Here is a 14,537-nt window from a genome sequence, read left to right as displayed (position 1 = left end):
GCGCGAAGCGCGAGCTTAGACTATTTGATAGTCCAATCTGAAAAAAAAAATCAGCTCTATATTTCAAGCAGTTGGTAGGAAAAGTGTGAAGTGGATATGGATCGCACTTAATAAAGAGCTGGTATTTTTCCTTAATTACTTTGAGTTTTAACATAGGACCGGGACATCCTTAAGACATGCATGTCATCATATGAAAATAATTACTATTCCTCTTGCTAAGCGCGAGATAAAACAAAATGAACAATTTAATTATTAAATCAATATCTTATCCAGTAATGCCTAATGAGGGCACGAAATCTGACGATATTATGGCCTGAAAAGTGAACATTTCAAGCACTTTTTGTGATTATAAATAGGAGGCATCAGTTATTTGAACGATTAATGCGAGCATAAATCGCGAGCAAAATATTTTGATATACTGTCATGAATTCAAAGGGGATTTAAGTACCTTCAGTATTGAGACATACATAATTCGCCAATCAAAATGCCAGCGTGCGGCGCTAGCTGATGCGTTTTAAAATCAGACCTGAAAGGGATATTTTGAAAAGATTATAGAATACACGTAAATAATAGGTATATCAAAAAATGCGAGCGCGCAGCGTGAGCAGACAATTATTATTCAGACCATAAAACTGACATTTTTACAGAGCACTTTTAAAAATCAATTTGTATATCACACAAAATAATGAAAGTTCAATTACCGAGGTGGATTATGTTATGTATATTGACTTACAAATTTAATATTCAAACTCCATATTGAACAAGATATGTAAATCACCTAACATGCAATGCGAGCGCGAAGCGCGAGCGAAAATTTCATCAAGTGACATGAAAGATTCTTTTTGTTTTCCAAGTCTTCCCCTTATTTTATTCACTCGTCTTCCTCCTCTTCCTTTTTTCTCCTCTCTTCCCTCCTTTTTCCCTTTTTGCTCCGCCAATAGGGGGGGGGGGGCCCTCGGGCCCCCCTGGATCCGCCTATGCGCATATGCAAGTACGCTGAGCGTTAATTTCAGGTATGAATGCATTCAAAATACTGAAGAAAAAAAAATCTAGCCCTCGCATTATTTACTCATGCACTATTAGCGGCCGATCGGGGAAATGTAAGGGACCCCCCCCCCCGGCCCCCGTTATTGGCGAAAGCTGGATCTGCCCAGGGAAGTAACCGAATATAGGTTCTCTATAGCTCTTTTTTAATTCGGAACGGCTCCTCATAGGAAATCCTGGCTACGGCCCGGCCTTACGATTCCGATTTACACCCTGGCGAAGGCATTTTCCGGAAAAGTAGCTAAAAAGCGACTAGTGAAGAGTCTACGTCTACGTTTGTTTACATTATCAGCTGGGCGCGCGATCCAAAGTCCGCACCGTTATCCGCAGAACATACCGTACTGTCTTGCAAATGCAGCTAGCTGCATGAGCTTATACTTTCCAGGTTTGATCATTTGCCTTGCCGACTTGCTGATGTCTGTCTTTCTCTCTATCTGTCTATATATCTATCAGGCGCGCCGGAACCCTTTCAGTTTTGGGGGGGGGGGGCAAAATCCCGAAGGGGGCACAATATTTTTGACAGCGTGAGATACCGAAGCGATCGAGGGGGAGAGGGCGTGGGACCCCCCCCCCCCCACGATAAGGACTTTGTATAAAAATGGAGTTTAAAAGTTGCGTTTCTAAGAGAATTCAAAAATAAATTTCTTGAGAATTAAACATAGAATTCAATATGAAAGACTATACTCAGAGTTTATGAGAACCTATAAAATCTACGCGCAAAACGATCGCTTAATTCGGAATGTGGTGTTCGTGTCTGATCAATTAAATTACGTAATACGCTTATATTGACTCAAAATACCAGAAATTACATTTTTCATGCAATATCCTTTTAGAAATATTTATTTATGTACATTTACATACACGGACGACGCGAGAGAGCACAATTATAAGTTTCAAGGAGTGTATTAAGCAGAAGAAGCGTAACAACAGAAACAAAATACATTCTAATGAATGTCTTTTTAAATTCAAAATGTCATACTGTTCTGACGTGGCAGACGACGATAAGCGCTTAAATCCCCATTCTATTTTAATCATTTCTGACCTCAGCATTGGAGAGAGTCCCTGATCATCCATGCATAGGCAAAACGTTTCATATTTTGTAACTGGAGGAAAAAGAAATATGAACTGCTTAATTATTGTCTAACAATTTAAAACTTTTCTGAAAATTTAAAACATTACTCGATTTATGTGTTTCCTTTGGCATGTTTTGTATGGCTGGGAAGCACTTTTGGATGACCCCTTCAAAAATCTTCTTTTTTCTTTACAAATTTTCTGGGGAAAATGTGACCATAACTAGGAAATGATGAATATTAAATTCCAGGAAATATTCATTTGTAAATAATCATGAACTAACAAACTACGGCAGTTCATAATGTACATTATGTAACATTATTTAGAAGAAAACAATTACATTCCAACAGCGGATGTGGTTGACGGTACACCATGTGGAGTTTTCGAAAAAAAGTGGATAGAGGAAGAAGTGAAATTGATAGGAGGAAGTAGACAGTTGATAGTCGAGTAATTTTTTGTTCAAACGAGCGTAGTCCTGATAAAGACAGTAAACCAGAAAAGGTTGAAGAAGAGGCTTGATTAGTTGATAGATGAGTACTCCTGCTCTGCACTCCATTCGCCGACTCAAGCTAGCATCTTCTCATTTATCCAATAAGCAACTACTCAATCCTCTATAACTCTTTAAACTATTCGGTTTTACAGCTATTTCCAGATATGCATATGTTGCTCGAGTAACTAGCGTTCACGCGAGTTGGTGATCCGGCGGGGAGCGTTTCGTGACTTGTAGGACGTTTTATCCGACAAGTCATGTTTTATCCGACAGTTACTATGGTATCAATGCTTCTCAACCAATCAGAATACAGGAAACTTGTCCGATCTTACAACTTGTCGGACGAAAATATTGATGAAACACCACCCCGGTCTAAGCGTTTTTGGGCGACCGCGCGTTTGTTAGCCGACACAGCCAGCATGCAATTTTTTTAGTCTGAAATGTATTCATTAATAGGCCCCCATTCCACAGAACGGATACCATTGAAAGACCACTGAAAGACTTAAAATCGGTGAGGTCTTACAGCGGTTTTCAAGATCAATGAAATTTGTCATCTCTGTGGAATGGCTCAGAAAGACCCCTCAAAGAACTCTGAAAGACTGATGGATATTTCTTGTCCTACTGGTCTTAGACTTATCCTCTCGAGATCTTTCAATGGTCTGTCAGAGATCTTTTATGCAATAAGTGATCTTTCTGAATTCTTTCCATGAACTTTGCCTGGTCTTTCAATGGTCTTTCAATGATCTTTCAACAATCTCTCATGAGTCTTACAGTGATATCCGCAAAAATCTTGAGAGACTGCCGAAAGATCAATGAAAGACTATGAAGACCTTTGAAAGTTCATCGAAAGACCGCTGAAAGACTGCTGAAAGACCACTGAAAGACAATTTTCCTGTAAGACCGCTGTAAGAGTGTTTTGAACCGTTTCAAAAAGTTTTGGAGCCCATGAAGACCACGAAGACCACTGAAAGATTGGTCAGGACTCGTGTAAGACCTCAAAGACCATTGTAGGTTCATTTAGAGACCTCTGAAAGATCAACCAAAATTCATGGTCTTTCAAAGGTCTTCCAGCGGTCTTGTTCTCTGTGGAATGGGGGTTTAAAAGGTTAAACGTTATCACACTGTAATAAGATGGAAAAGGGGTTTATCAAAGGTATGTTTCACAGAGGGACATGTTCGTCAAAAGACGCAAGGCTTACTAAGATGTGTAATTGCCCCGTCAGGGGCGAAATTTTTTCATTTTTGACAAAAGAAATGACAATTCTTAGGCAGAAAAGTGCCTTCATCGTTTACATTTGTCCTTAAATAATATAATTTTTCTACTTTTAGGGGGGCACATTGGGGGGGCAAAATCTCGTTTTGCCCCCCAAAAATTTTCGTTGGGGGGGCAAGTGCCCCCCTGCCCACCCGCTTCCGGCGCCCTTGATATCTATCTCTCAAATTCTATCTCTATCTATCTTTGTAACTGCAGTATCTATCTATCTATCTAATAATCTTCTCTGTCTCTCTCATTCTTTATCTAACATCTATCTATCTCAAATCTCTCTATCCATTCATCTGTCTGTCTTTCTCTATTTCTCTCTCTACCTACCTATGTAACTACAGTATCTATCTGTTAATTTGTCGCTCTTCTCTCTCATTCTTCTATCTGACATCTATCTATCTCTCAAATTCTCTATCTATCTCTCTATCCATCTGTCTGTCTTTCTCTATTTCTCTCTATCTATTTATCTATTTTTAACTAGAGTATCTATCTATCTGTTAATTTGTTCTCTGTCTCTCTCATTCTTTAATTATCTATTTAATATCTCTCTCTCTCTCTATCTATCCATCTGTCTGTCTTTCTCTTATTCTCTCTATTTATCTATCTATTTTTTTAACTTATCTATCTGTTAATTTGTTAATATTCTTTGTCTCTCTCCCTCTTTATCTATCTAACATCTATCTATCTCTATCTATCTATCCATCTGTCTGTCTTTCTCTACTTCTCTCTATCTATATATCTATCTATCTATGTATCTATCTGTTAATTTGTCTATCTTCTCTTTCTCTCTCATTCTTTATCTATCTAACATCTATCTATCTGTCTCTCAAATTCTCTATCTCTCTCCCTCTCTAGCATTTTCTCTCTCTCTCTTTGTCCGTCCATATTTCTATCTACGACATCCCCCTCTCTCTCTTTCTATCTATTTATCTATCCACCTCTCTCTCCCTCTCTCTCTCATTTCTATCTATCTATCTGTCTATCTTGTCTCTATTTATTTATCAGTCTTCTATCTATCTTTCGGCAGCTTCTTGTATCAATCCATCAAACTTCAATTTGTCTTTCCATTATAAGTATCTGTTTATTTTGATTTTGTCTGTCATTCTATTCATTTAGTTAATAATTTATTTTTATAAAAAAAAACTATCATAAACAACGAGACTGCAAAAGCATGTGATTTCACTCCTGACTGCCGCTCTCCCTGTACATGAAGTGCCGAGGAACTCTGTGCTCTGATCAGTAACAGTAGCCTACTGTGCAAATTGCATGCGGTGGTGGACTCACCTGTGTCGCACGCTGCATGCAACCAGCGACGTGTGTAGACTCTTCACTAGTCGCTTTTTGGCTACTTTTCCGGAAAATGCCTTCGCCAGGGTGTAAAACGGAAACGCGCGGCCCGGCCTTACGGTGTCAGAAAAATGACGCAAAATAATGAAGGTGTCATACTGACGGTAAATTGAACTATTATTACAGTGGCGGCACCAAGGGGGGGCATGGGGGGGCATTTGCCCCCCACTCAGAAGCTTTGCCCCCCCAGTTGCCCCCCCAGAAATTTGAGGACTTAAAAGAAAATTATACAGTAATTTGTAAATAAGTAGATGCTGTCGTACTACATATTCAAGCTCAGCTGTGAAGTGCTCTAAAATACCATTTTCTGCTCTTCAAAACTTGAAAATTTTCTCACTTAGTCGCTGTTGGCTTCCTCGCACACTATTAGTTTGTAATAAGTTTATATCGCTTGTTATATCTTGCATTAAGGCAGACATTTCAATGTGTGATACACAAGCTAATGTAAGTGTTAAACTACAGTACATGGCGTGTATTCTGTCGTCAGCAATGTTTATTCTTTGGGGGGGGGGGCGTGGAGGACAAATACTCAAAGTCTGCCCCCTTCCTTGAAATAAATATGCATCTACTCATGTAAAATTTGGATTAAACTCATCGATTTGCTTCATTAACAAATAAGAATGCTTGAACTCTTCGTTCATAATTTGTCACCGTCATGGTTTTTAGTGAAAAAGTAAATAGGCTATGTAAAGATGTGCAATCTGCGATGGGTGTTCTGTCCCCTCCCTCTTAAATTTTCGACCTTTCCACGAGGGGAATGTCTGTATCTATTAGGCTATATTCTCATAACAAGACACCCAACTATAGTATATTTGAAAATAAACTTTACCCTGTGTATTAAAAACTTTCCTGTCTTCGGAAGAAAATTATTAGGCCTATGTATGAAAAAAATAAGATATGAAAAAGAGAACAGAAATTAAATATTGAAGTCTTTTACAATGCGATCATGCATTTTTTCTGATGTGATACAAAAATGTAAAAGTAGAATAGGTCTACGCCTTAAGATTACATATATGTAAATGTTCAGTTCATGATCTAGTTTTGATCAATAACTTTGCTCCATTAAGCATTACCTGATTTTACAAAAATTTCTGTTTATATCAAGTGTAACAAAAAAATGTTTATTGGGGCCACTAAAACTCGCGCTTCGCGCTCGATTTTTCCACACATGCAAAAAAAATTTTTGACTGCCCTTGCCCCCCCAATATTTTCTTTTGCCCCCCATTTGCCCCCCCACTTTGAAAATCCTGGTGCCGCCACGGTGCCATATATGACACAAAATCATTGAAAAATTGTGACAGGGGTAGGTGCTCTTCAAAGCCTATAACCTATGCAGTGCATATCAAAAAGTTTGCACTGAAAAAACATTCTGTAAAATATCCCGAAGATTTTTCCACGTCTTTAACATTAATTTTTTAGTTTGGTACAGATCCATTTAAGCAAATGGTGATATAACTCTCGAAAAATGTTTCCGCTTGAGTATATAAGGCATCACTTACTTTTGAAGAACAAGTGGAATTTAGCTAGTAAAATTGATTTGAAGATATCTTTTACCCTTTTTTTTAACTTGCTTCCTTGACCAAAACACTTCGAAGAGTGCATGCGCCCCACCCCCCATGCACACACCGAGGTTATCATATTTTGCTCTACACTGATATGATGTGATTTATACATGAAATGGTTTAGGCTAATTGATTTTCATTTTGTTAATCATTGTCAAGCTTGGGAAAAGTGTGTGGAGGGGGCAAAGAAATGTAAAACCACTTTAAATGATAAAAACTTAGTGAAAAAATGCTTGAGTTGTCTGATATAAACTTTTGTTCAGATTCAGTCCTCAGATCCAGCTGGCACAAAAAGTGTAAAGGTTATGCCCCGGGTTTTATGCTTACTAAGTGTTGAAATTTCAATTTGATGGCGAATTTGTTACAAAATACTTGATCCGTTAAATTTCAATTAATTAAAAGTGCAAGGGAAATGTATGAGATGATGTTTCGCAGCCTAAGTTTGATTTCGTCATTTCTCCTATTAGACCCGGGCCCCTCCTTTGACCCTTGACACAGCGTGAAAACGAGCATTTCTGCGCAAACAGATTTCTACGAGCTTTACAAAAATGGACAGTGCTCACTACGTGTAACATTCTGTCAAAACTTTTCCTTTCATTTGGTAGATGAGACCAAAACCCAAGAATATTGTGAAAAATTACTCACAGGTTGTTTCCCGGATATATTTTAATTCCCAGGGCTTTTTCAAAGTGTAAACTTTTTTTGATGCGCACTGTATATAGTGAGTATCAAAAGAGGAAAATAAATTTGACAAAATTACTATTGTCGCCGGCATACAAGAGTAATTGCAGAAAGTAAATAACTTTTGTTTTCATTAAAAAGTTTTCAATATTTAGATGATATACCGGTACCGTATATAGGCCTATGTACGGTAGGCCTACTTGACAGAATCTTGAATCCATGTGTAGGGCCTTGATCCATGTCGCGATCCATGTGTGTTGCTACCCTCTACGTTAGTACCGGTACTAGTAGAAGGTAGCTATATCCGATCCGTATAATTATATACCGTATGCTCGATCGCTGGCCTATCAAAATTACACTGGCTCTGCTAGCTAGTGTTACTAGCTGCTGGGATAATCTGGGAGCCAAGCAACTGAGCTGAGCAAGGGATTTCTAAATCTAATCTTACTCTTGTAAGCAGGATCAGGACTGACGTCGTTAGATGCAGTTTCATGAAGCCCGATTGTAATTTACCAAATGATGGAATAAGAGCTAGCTGTGGATTTCGGCGCACTGGATTTCTCCGGGGGATTTCTTCAGGTAGGGCCTAAGCCCTAACTAAGGGTAGGCCTAATGCCTATCCATCGCTGCCTGGACACCTTTTTTTGATTCAAAGCTTTAAAAATGACAACTTGAGAAAACACAATGAAGAAAAATTTGCATTTGCTATTCCAAATATTATGGAAATTTTGAATGTGATAAAATTATTTAATATTTACCAACCGTTGTCTTTGCATCGCATCGCACTTGCCGCATAATCCTCTACGAAAAACAATGTGTTGATTTAATGTTAAAGTTTTCGTGCATGACAAATTATGATTCACAATTTCGAACGACGTCGACGGGTATAGTCTAAAGATATTATACTTGATGTAAGAAAGAATTGGTGTGATTTACTCGTATCATGAGTAAATTCTATATTTTTGTTTACCTTTTTTAAATCGAATCTGAGCAGATGTTGGTAGGCCAATAAATTTTTGTTTGCTAAATAATTTTATTTTTTTCTTTTTAAACTGCATGTTCCATTACAATTTAATATGCTTGTTCATATCATGATGCTCATCAAGTTTATTGATCATTGATGGCTCTCATGGTAAACCTTGCACACAGCACTTGATAGGACTATACTTTTCCTGATCACTCAATTTCTATTTCCTTTTTAGGGGGTATCAGTGCCAGTTGATCAATGCAAACACAATGTCAGAGCGAAATCGCTCGTTGGTTGTCGGATCCCGTGTATTTTACCCCTGTACTTTGGAGTGACATCTTTGAGACAGTCCCTGGAAAAAAGTTTGTACACGTCCCTGCTAACTTCAATGATTGTCCCAGCGGGTCGGGGACAGTCTTTTGTACATTCCCCGCCATGTCCCGGCTACTCAACCGGCATGCAGGGCAACAATTTTTTTGTACATACCCGGCTATGTCATCGCTATGTCCTGACCCCCGGGGCTGGGAATATAATTGATAAGTGCATTACACTGTTTGTTTCCAACACAGCTATTTATCATATAACTTTTGCTCTTATGTAAATTTGATTCTTTAAATTATTTTTTCTTATTTATAAAAAATAGAGATTGAAAAAATGAAAATTTTCTTGCCATTTTACTCTCCACCAATAGAGGGCGTACACTAAAATATGCCCAAAATTCAAGTTTTTGAGCGCTCTGGTGAATACAAAAATTATTCCTGAGTTAGTTATGAAAAATAAATTGCAACTGTATGGAAATGAATAATTTTGGTCACAAAAGTGATATTTTAATGATTTTTAAAGTGTGTGCTATGTGCAGCATCGGCATACCATAGTCCTACCTGTAGATTACCCACAGGCAGGATGGTTGCAGTGAACAAGTGGCGCACAGTAACCCTTGCTAGTTCTAGAACTAGCCGTCGACGATCACCCACATTATACCACACCTCAACATTCGATCGATCGAGGAGCGGACAAGATTGAAAATCGGCAAATCAGCCCATATTTCCGTCAGAAAATATGATCAAATGTTATTGCAAAACTATGTTGTATGATATTTTAAGCATTTTCTGTCATTTTAGACTTAAATAAGATATGTTTCATTTTTTCGCCTTGTTTTTGCAATCTTGTTCTGTGTATGGCTCTGTGAATTTGAACTGCAGAAGTATCGTGAAGAATCCGAAACTTATTTGGATGAAGTATGAAATGAATGGGTGTTCGAAACATTGTGTGGTTTTTTTTTAGAATTCTGCTGCTCAAGCTCACCAGATAAAAGTAAGCATTTCTCATAAAATTAGTTTATAGTTTCTTGAGAAATTCAGAAGGGTTTCCGAAAATAGCTACTGCTGCAACATACATGTACATGCATGTTTATGTTCAGGTGTTTGTGTTTTCCTCATGAAACTGTATAAAAAGGATTGTTGTAAAGGAGCAAAAGAGTAAAAAACAAAAATACAACAAAAAATTTTGTTTGCTCTGTTTACAGGAAATTGAGAGCTGCAGATTTCCACTTGGACATCTGACAGGCATCCCACCATGGCTGATGATGGCAATACTGGGGAGGGGGCTCAGTTAGTAGGAGATCCTAGAACAGCACCAGGCCAAGGAGATAAAGCGAGCAAGAAAGACGTTGACTGGGGCAGGTTTGGGCTGAGCGATGAAAGCCATGCCAAGTCCTATACAGAAAGCACATTGACAGGATATGGTGGAGATGGTGGTTACCAGCAGGGGGAGGGTGGACAAAAGATTCAAGAGCTCTTTGATGAACAGCAGGTAAGCCTCTCTTCCTGTGGGGGGAGGGGGTGGGGGGGTCAAATGTCTTGCTGTACACATGCATGGCAAAATTATTTCCAAACACCCCCCCAATTAAAATGAGTTTTTCTCTGTGTGCAAAATAACCCCCTTAACAAGTTTTTAGCAGGTTGTATTTACTCATTTTGGCCCCTAAACAAGTTGTCGCCAGAATATGACCAGGAATAAAGCTTGGGAAAAAAAATACCCTAAACATGTTTGGCTAGTCTTAAGAAAAATACCATAAATACGTTTGACCCTGCGATTGATCATTGACCAGTCTTTTAAACTACCCTTTGAAAATAGATGTATTTGATACCCTTAACGAGTGCACGCGCAACCTGCATTCAAAACTGAAAAACACCCCTTTAAACATGTTTTTTGGTCATGCGTGTGTACAACAATATATTTGACTGCCCCCGGTTTTTCTGTATTATAAAAGCGAATGAGACCCGTTGAATTCAACTGGTTTTACTTCAATAATAAAGAGAAAATCAAAGATCCTCAAATTGGCCATTCGACCAAGATCTGTGATTTTATACATGTATAGCTTGTTTGTCTGGACCAGATAGTAATTTCAGGAACTTTGTGATTGATATTTATTTAGTGAATTACTGAAAGATATGTTACATTACAAATCACAAATATTCACAAATTTGCCATCGAATGCACAGATTTGAAGACAATCCAGAGCAAAAACTAATGTTTTTATCGGCTCAAGTTTCAGGACAATGGACCCCCATCCTACAACTCACCTATTATATTTCACTTCATAACTTTCTCTTCTATCTCTCACAAGATCTTTGATGTCACACATGTACAACTTCCCCATTCCATATTCCACATATTACATCAATGCTAACTAGTAAGACTTTCCGATTGCCCTTGGGTACGGATATATGCAAGATTGACTTTCCATGTTTGTTAGAAAATGGGTTGCTTTTGTAATTACATTTGGCAGGAGTATTACTCATCTGTAGTGATAATTTTATTTTTCAACTTTTCACTAGCAAATGCCAGGTTCCACTTCTTATTTCAGATTTTATAAGGTTTTTTTTTTAATTTTACTCTCACCAGCATAAAACATGCGCCATGGGCAAGGTCATAAAAACAGCGTTAAGACTTAAGAGAAAGTTAACTGTTTGATAGCAATTTTGTAGCTGAAAACAGGTGGTGACCATAGAATTCTCTTGTTGAATGTCTACTTGTAATAGGTCCTTGATCGTGTAGATCATGTCGTGACAACACAGTCTCCAATTTATTTCTGTGGAAGGTGTGCTGATGTATCGATAGCGATAACGACACACGGTCACATTGTCTATACAAGAAATGGTCTTGACTCATGATCGGATCGTTCAAGTATCAATTGAAAATTATTGAGATTTGGCAATTTTATGCATATATTCATGCGACGCTCTGAAACCCGGAAATCAATTGACTTTGTGCACGTTGTGATAGGTAATATAAACGCTATCAAACACAAAGCACCATCGACACTACTTTGCAAAAGATTTTAGGTGATGGAAAAGCAAGAAGTAATATGCAACAGATGCAGGAATCAGTAAGAAAAATCTGAAAATACCTCTCTTAAATCGATATAGGAAAGTAAAAATTTGTTGATTTTGGAGCTTTATTTTGATGAAGTACTGTGTGAAGCTCTGGTAGGTGTGTCCTGCACATATGCATACTATACAGTGCGTATCAAAAAAAAGTTTACACTTTGAAAAAGCCCTGGGAATAAAAAAATATACAACATGTGGGTAATTTTGTCACTTGTAATTATGGGTTTGGGTCTCATCTATCCAATGAAGGTAAAAGTTTTGTCAGAATGTTACACTTGAGTGAGCACTGTCCATTTTTGTAAAGCTCGCAGAAATCTGTTTGCGCAGAAATGCTTGTTTTCACGCTGTGTCAAGGGGAAAGGGCAAAATCAAACTTACCCTGCGAAGCATTTCTCATAAATTTCCCAAGCACTTTTAGCCAATTGAAATAAAACGGATACATTCAAGCATTTTGTAACAATTTTGCCGCCCAAATTTGAGATTTCAACACTTAGTAAGCACAACCTTTACTCTTTTTGTGCCAGCTGGATCCGAGGACATAACTGAATCTGAACAAAGTTTATATCACACATCTCCAGCATTTTTCACTAAGTTTTTATCATTCAAAGTTGGTTTACATTTCATTTTCATTTAATACTTGTTTCTCTACACTTTTCCCAAGCTTGGCAATGATTAACAAAATAAAAATCAAGCCTAAGCCATTTCATGTAAATCACAGCTCAGTGTAAAGCAAATGTCGTCACCATGGACTTGGTGTGTGGGGGAGTGGGATGGGGCGCAATGCACTCGTCGAAGTGTTTTGGGCAAGGAAACAAGTTTAAAAGGGTAAAAGATATCTTCATATCACTTTTACTTGCTAATTTCCACGTGTTCTTCATGATTAAGGTCTACTTTTATTCGCATAACTATTTCAAAGTTCTGCGCAAATCATTTTTCACCAACTTTTCAAAAGTAAGTGGTGCTCACTCAAGCGGAAATATTTTTCGACAGTTATATCGTCATTTGCTTAAATGGATCTGTACCAATGCTAAAATGTGGAAAAATCGTCAGGATATTACAAATATATAATTTTACAGGATTTTTTCTAAGTGTAAACTTTTTTTTGATACGCACTGTATTTTCATTCATAAATAATACAGGTCACGATTAGTCAATCAACTTTACTCAAATGACCTTTGTGATATTGCATTAGGATGGGCACATATGCATTTTTCAAGTATTTTCAAATGAAGATGTTACGTAAGCTTCCCCGCAAAGCATTGAAATTCTAAGATCAAAAGCTATTGTATAGACCATGGGCCCATTTCATAAAGAGTAACAACTGTTATAACTTTGCCACTATGGCAACTACCATGGTACCCTTGATTAATATCATTGGCTGCTGCGCCCTGTTGCCATGGTAGTTGCCATAATGGCGAAGGTACAGCAGTTGTAACTCTTTATGAAATGGGACAAAGGTGACTAGAATAGTAATTGGATCAACTTGGGCTTGATATGGTTGAGATAGTTCTATTCACTGACTGGTAGACTATTTTTGTGGTTTATCCATAATCATGTGTTATATGAAGGGGGTAGGACATATACAGCCAGTTGAGAAGTGGGATAGGGACTGCAAATGTACATGTAGCTGAAGGGGAAATAGTCTAGAGATTCTTAACAATTCCAGAGTCCATTCAGTAGTTTTTATTTATTCAGAATAATGGATTTAATCAGAAGCGACAGAACCAACACAAATATGCAGGGCTCTGATGGGTTTACTGTCTACAGCAACTTGATTATCAGTGGTTGTTAAGGATGAACGTTTGCTTCATGGTCATCGTGATAAGAACAACATGTATACATTGGATGATTTCAAGTCATGCTTTTCAGACGACCTTAAAAAAAATAAGGAGAACAAAAAATCGTGCTCCTAAAAAAAAATATTTTTTTTAATGCTAAAATTTCACATTTTACATCATTAAATCCATGAAATGGCCATCTATTTTCTCCATAATTCCTTGAAATTATTTTGACTTAGTTGAAAACTATGAGAAAAAATGAAGAATATTCACCTCTTTCCCGACTCTTATTTGAATTTAAACTCAGTAAATATTGTAGTCCCATATGTAGATTTTAATGGCAACACCATCACACCATAGAAGTTGTAAATTGTGAAATTTTAGCAATTTTTTTTTTAGCAGGAGCACGATAGTTTGTTAATGTATTGACCAAGGCCTAGTTTCACCACAGATTAATTGCTCTACACAGCTATTGCATAAATACGATGTTAAGAAAAATCTACAATTTTTTGTATTGAATTGATTTGAGCTCCTCGTGGAGAGTGATTCTGAGGAGCTTAATTGAGCTCCTCAAAACAAAAGAGGAGAGCGATTTATTGAGCTTCACGAAATTGTAAACGTGAAGGTCTGGCTTTTGAAATCTGGAGTAGGTTTTTTTTAGCAGCACCTACACCAGCCACAGCACCCCCTCAAAATCAAAACGAGACAGGTGTTGGACTTGGAATTGAACTCAGAAACCATTTATCCCAGTTGTGATGATTAAGCCTGAGTCGATTATCAATTATTTTGTTAACCGGCGTTCGACAGCTTTAATTTGATCGAACATTAATGCGTCAAATTTTGAAGGCGGGAAAATCAATTTTTTTTTTTTTTGCTCCAACAATACACACAATAGGCACTGCATGAGAGGGGTAAGCGTTGCAAAAGCAGATGATTGACAG

The 14,537-nt window shown here is 37.6% G+C and overlaps 1 protein-coding gene across 4 annotated transcripts in view; it reads left to right on the top strand.

Moving 5' to 3' along the window:
- The first annotated feature begins 7,790 nt into the window (after positions 1-7,790).
- LOC121418130 (solute carrier family 12 member 8-like) overlaps positions 7,791-14,537 on the top strand; it is a 45,511-nt gene continuing 38,764 nt past the window's right edge. The window contains exons 1-2 of one of the 4 annotated variants that reach the window (XM_041611845.1): positions 7,791-8,062; positions 9,952-10,238. In XM_041611845.1, the coding sequence (XP_041467779.1) occupies positions 10,002-10,238 (237 nt within the window). In that variant the 5' untranslated portion in view covers positions 7,791-8,062; positions 9,952-10,001. The remainder of the gene's footprint in view (positions 8,063-9,951; positions 10,239-14,537) is intronic. The other 3 variants (XM_041611837.1, XM_041611862.1, XM_041611853.1) reach the window with 3 other exon arrangements.

Source organism: Lytechinus variegatus, chromosome 1, assembly GCF_018143015.1.
Source record: "Lytechinus variegatus isolate NC3 chromosome 1, Lvar_3.0, whole genome shotgun sequence".
NCBI lineage: Eukaryota > Metazoa > Echinodermata > Echinoidea > Temnopleuroida > Toxopneustidae > Lytechinus > Lytechinus variegatus.
The sequence above is the reverse complement of the archived record's forward strand: the minus strand, read 5'-3'. Positions and strand labels throughout refer to the sequence as shown.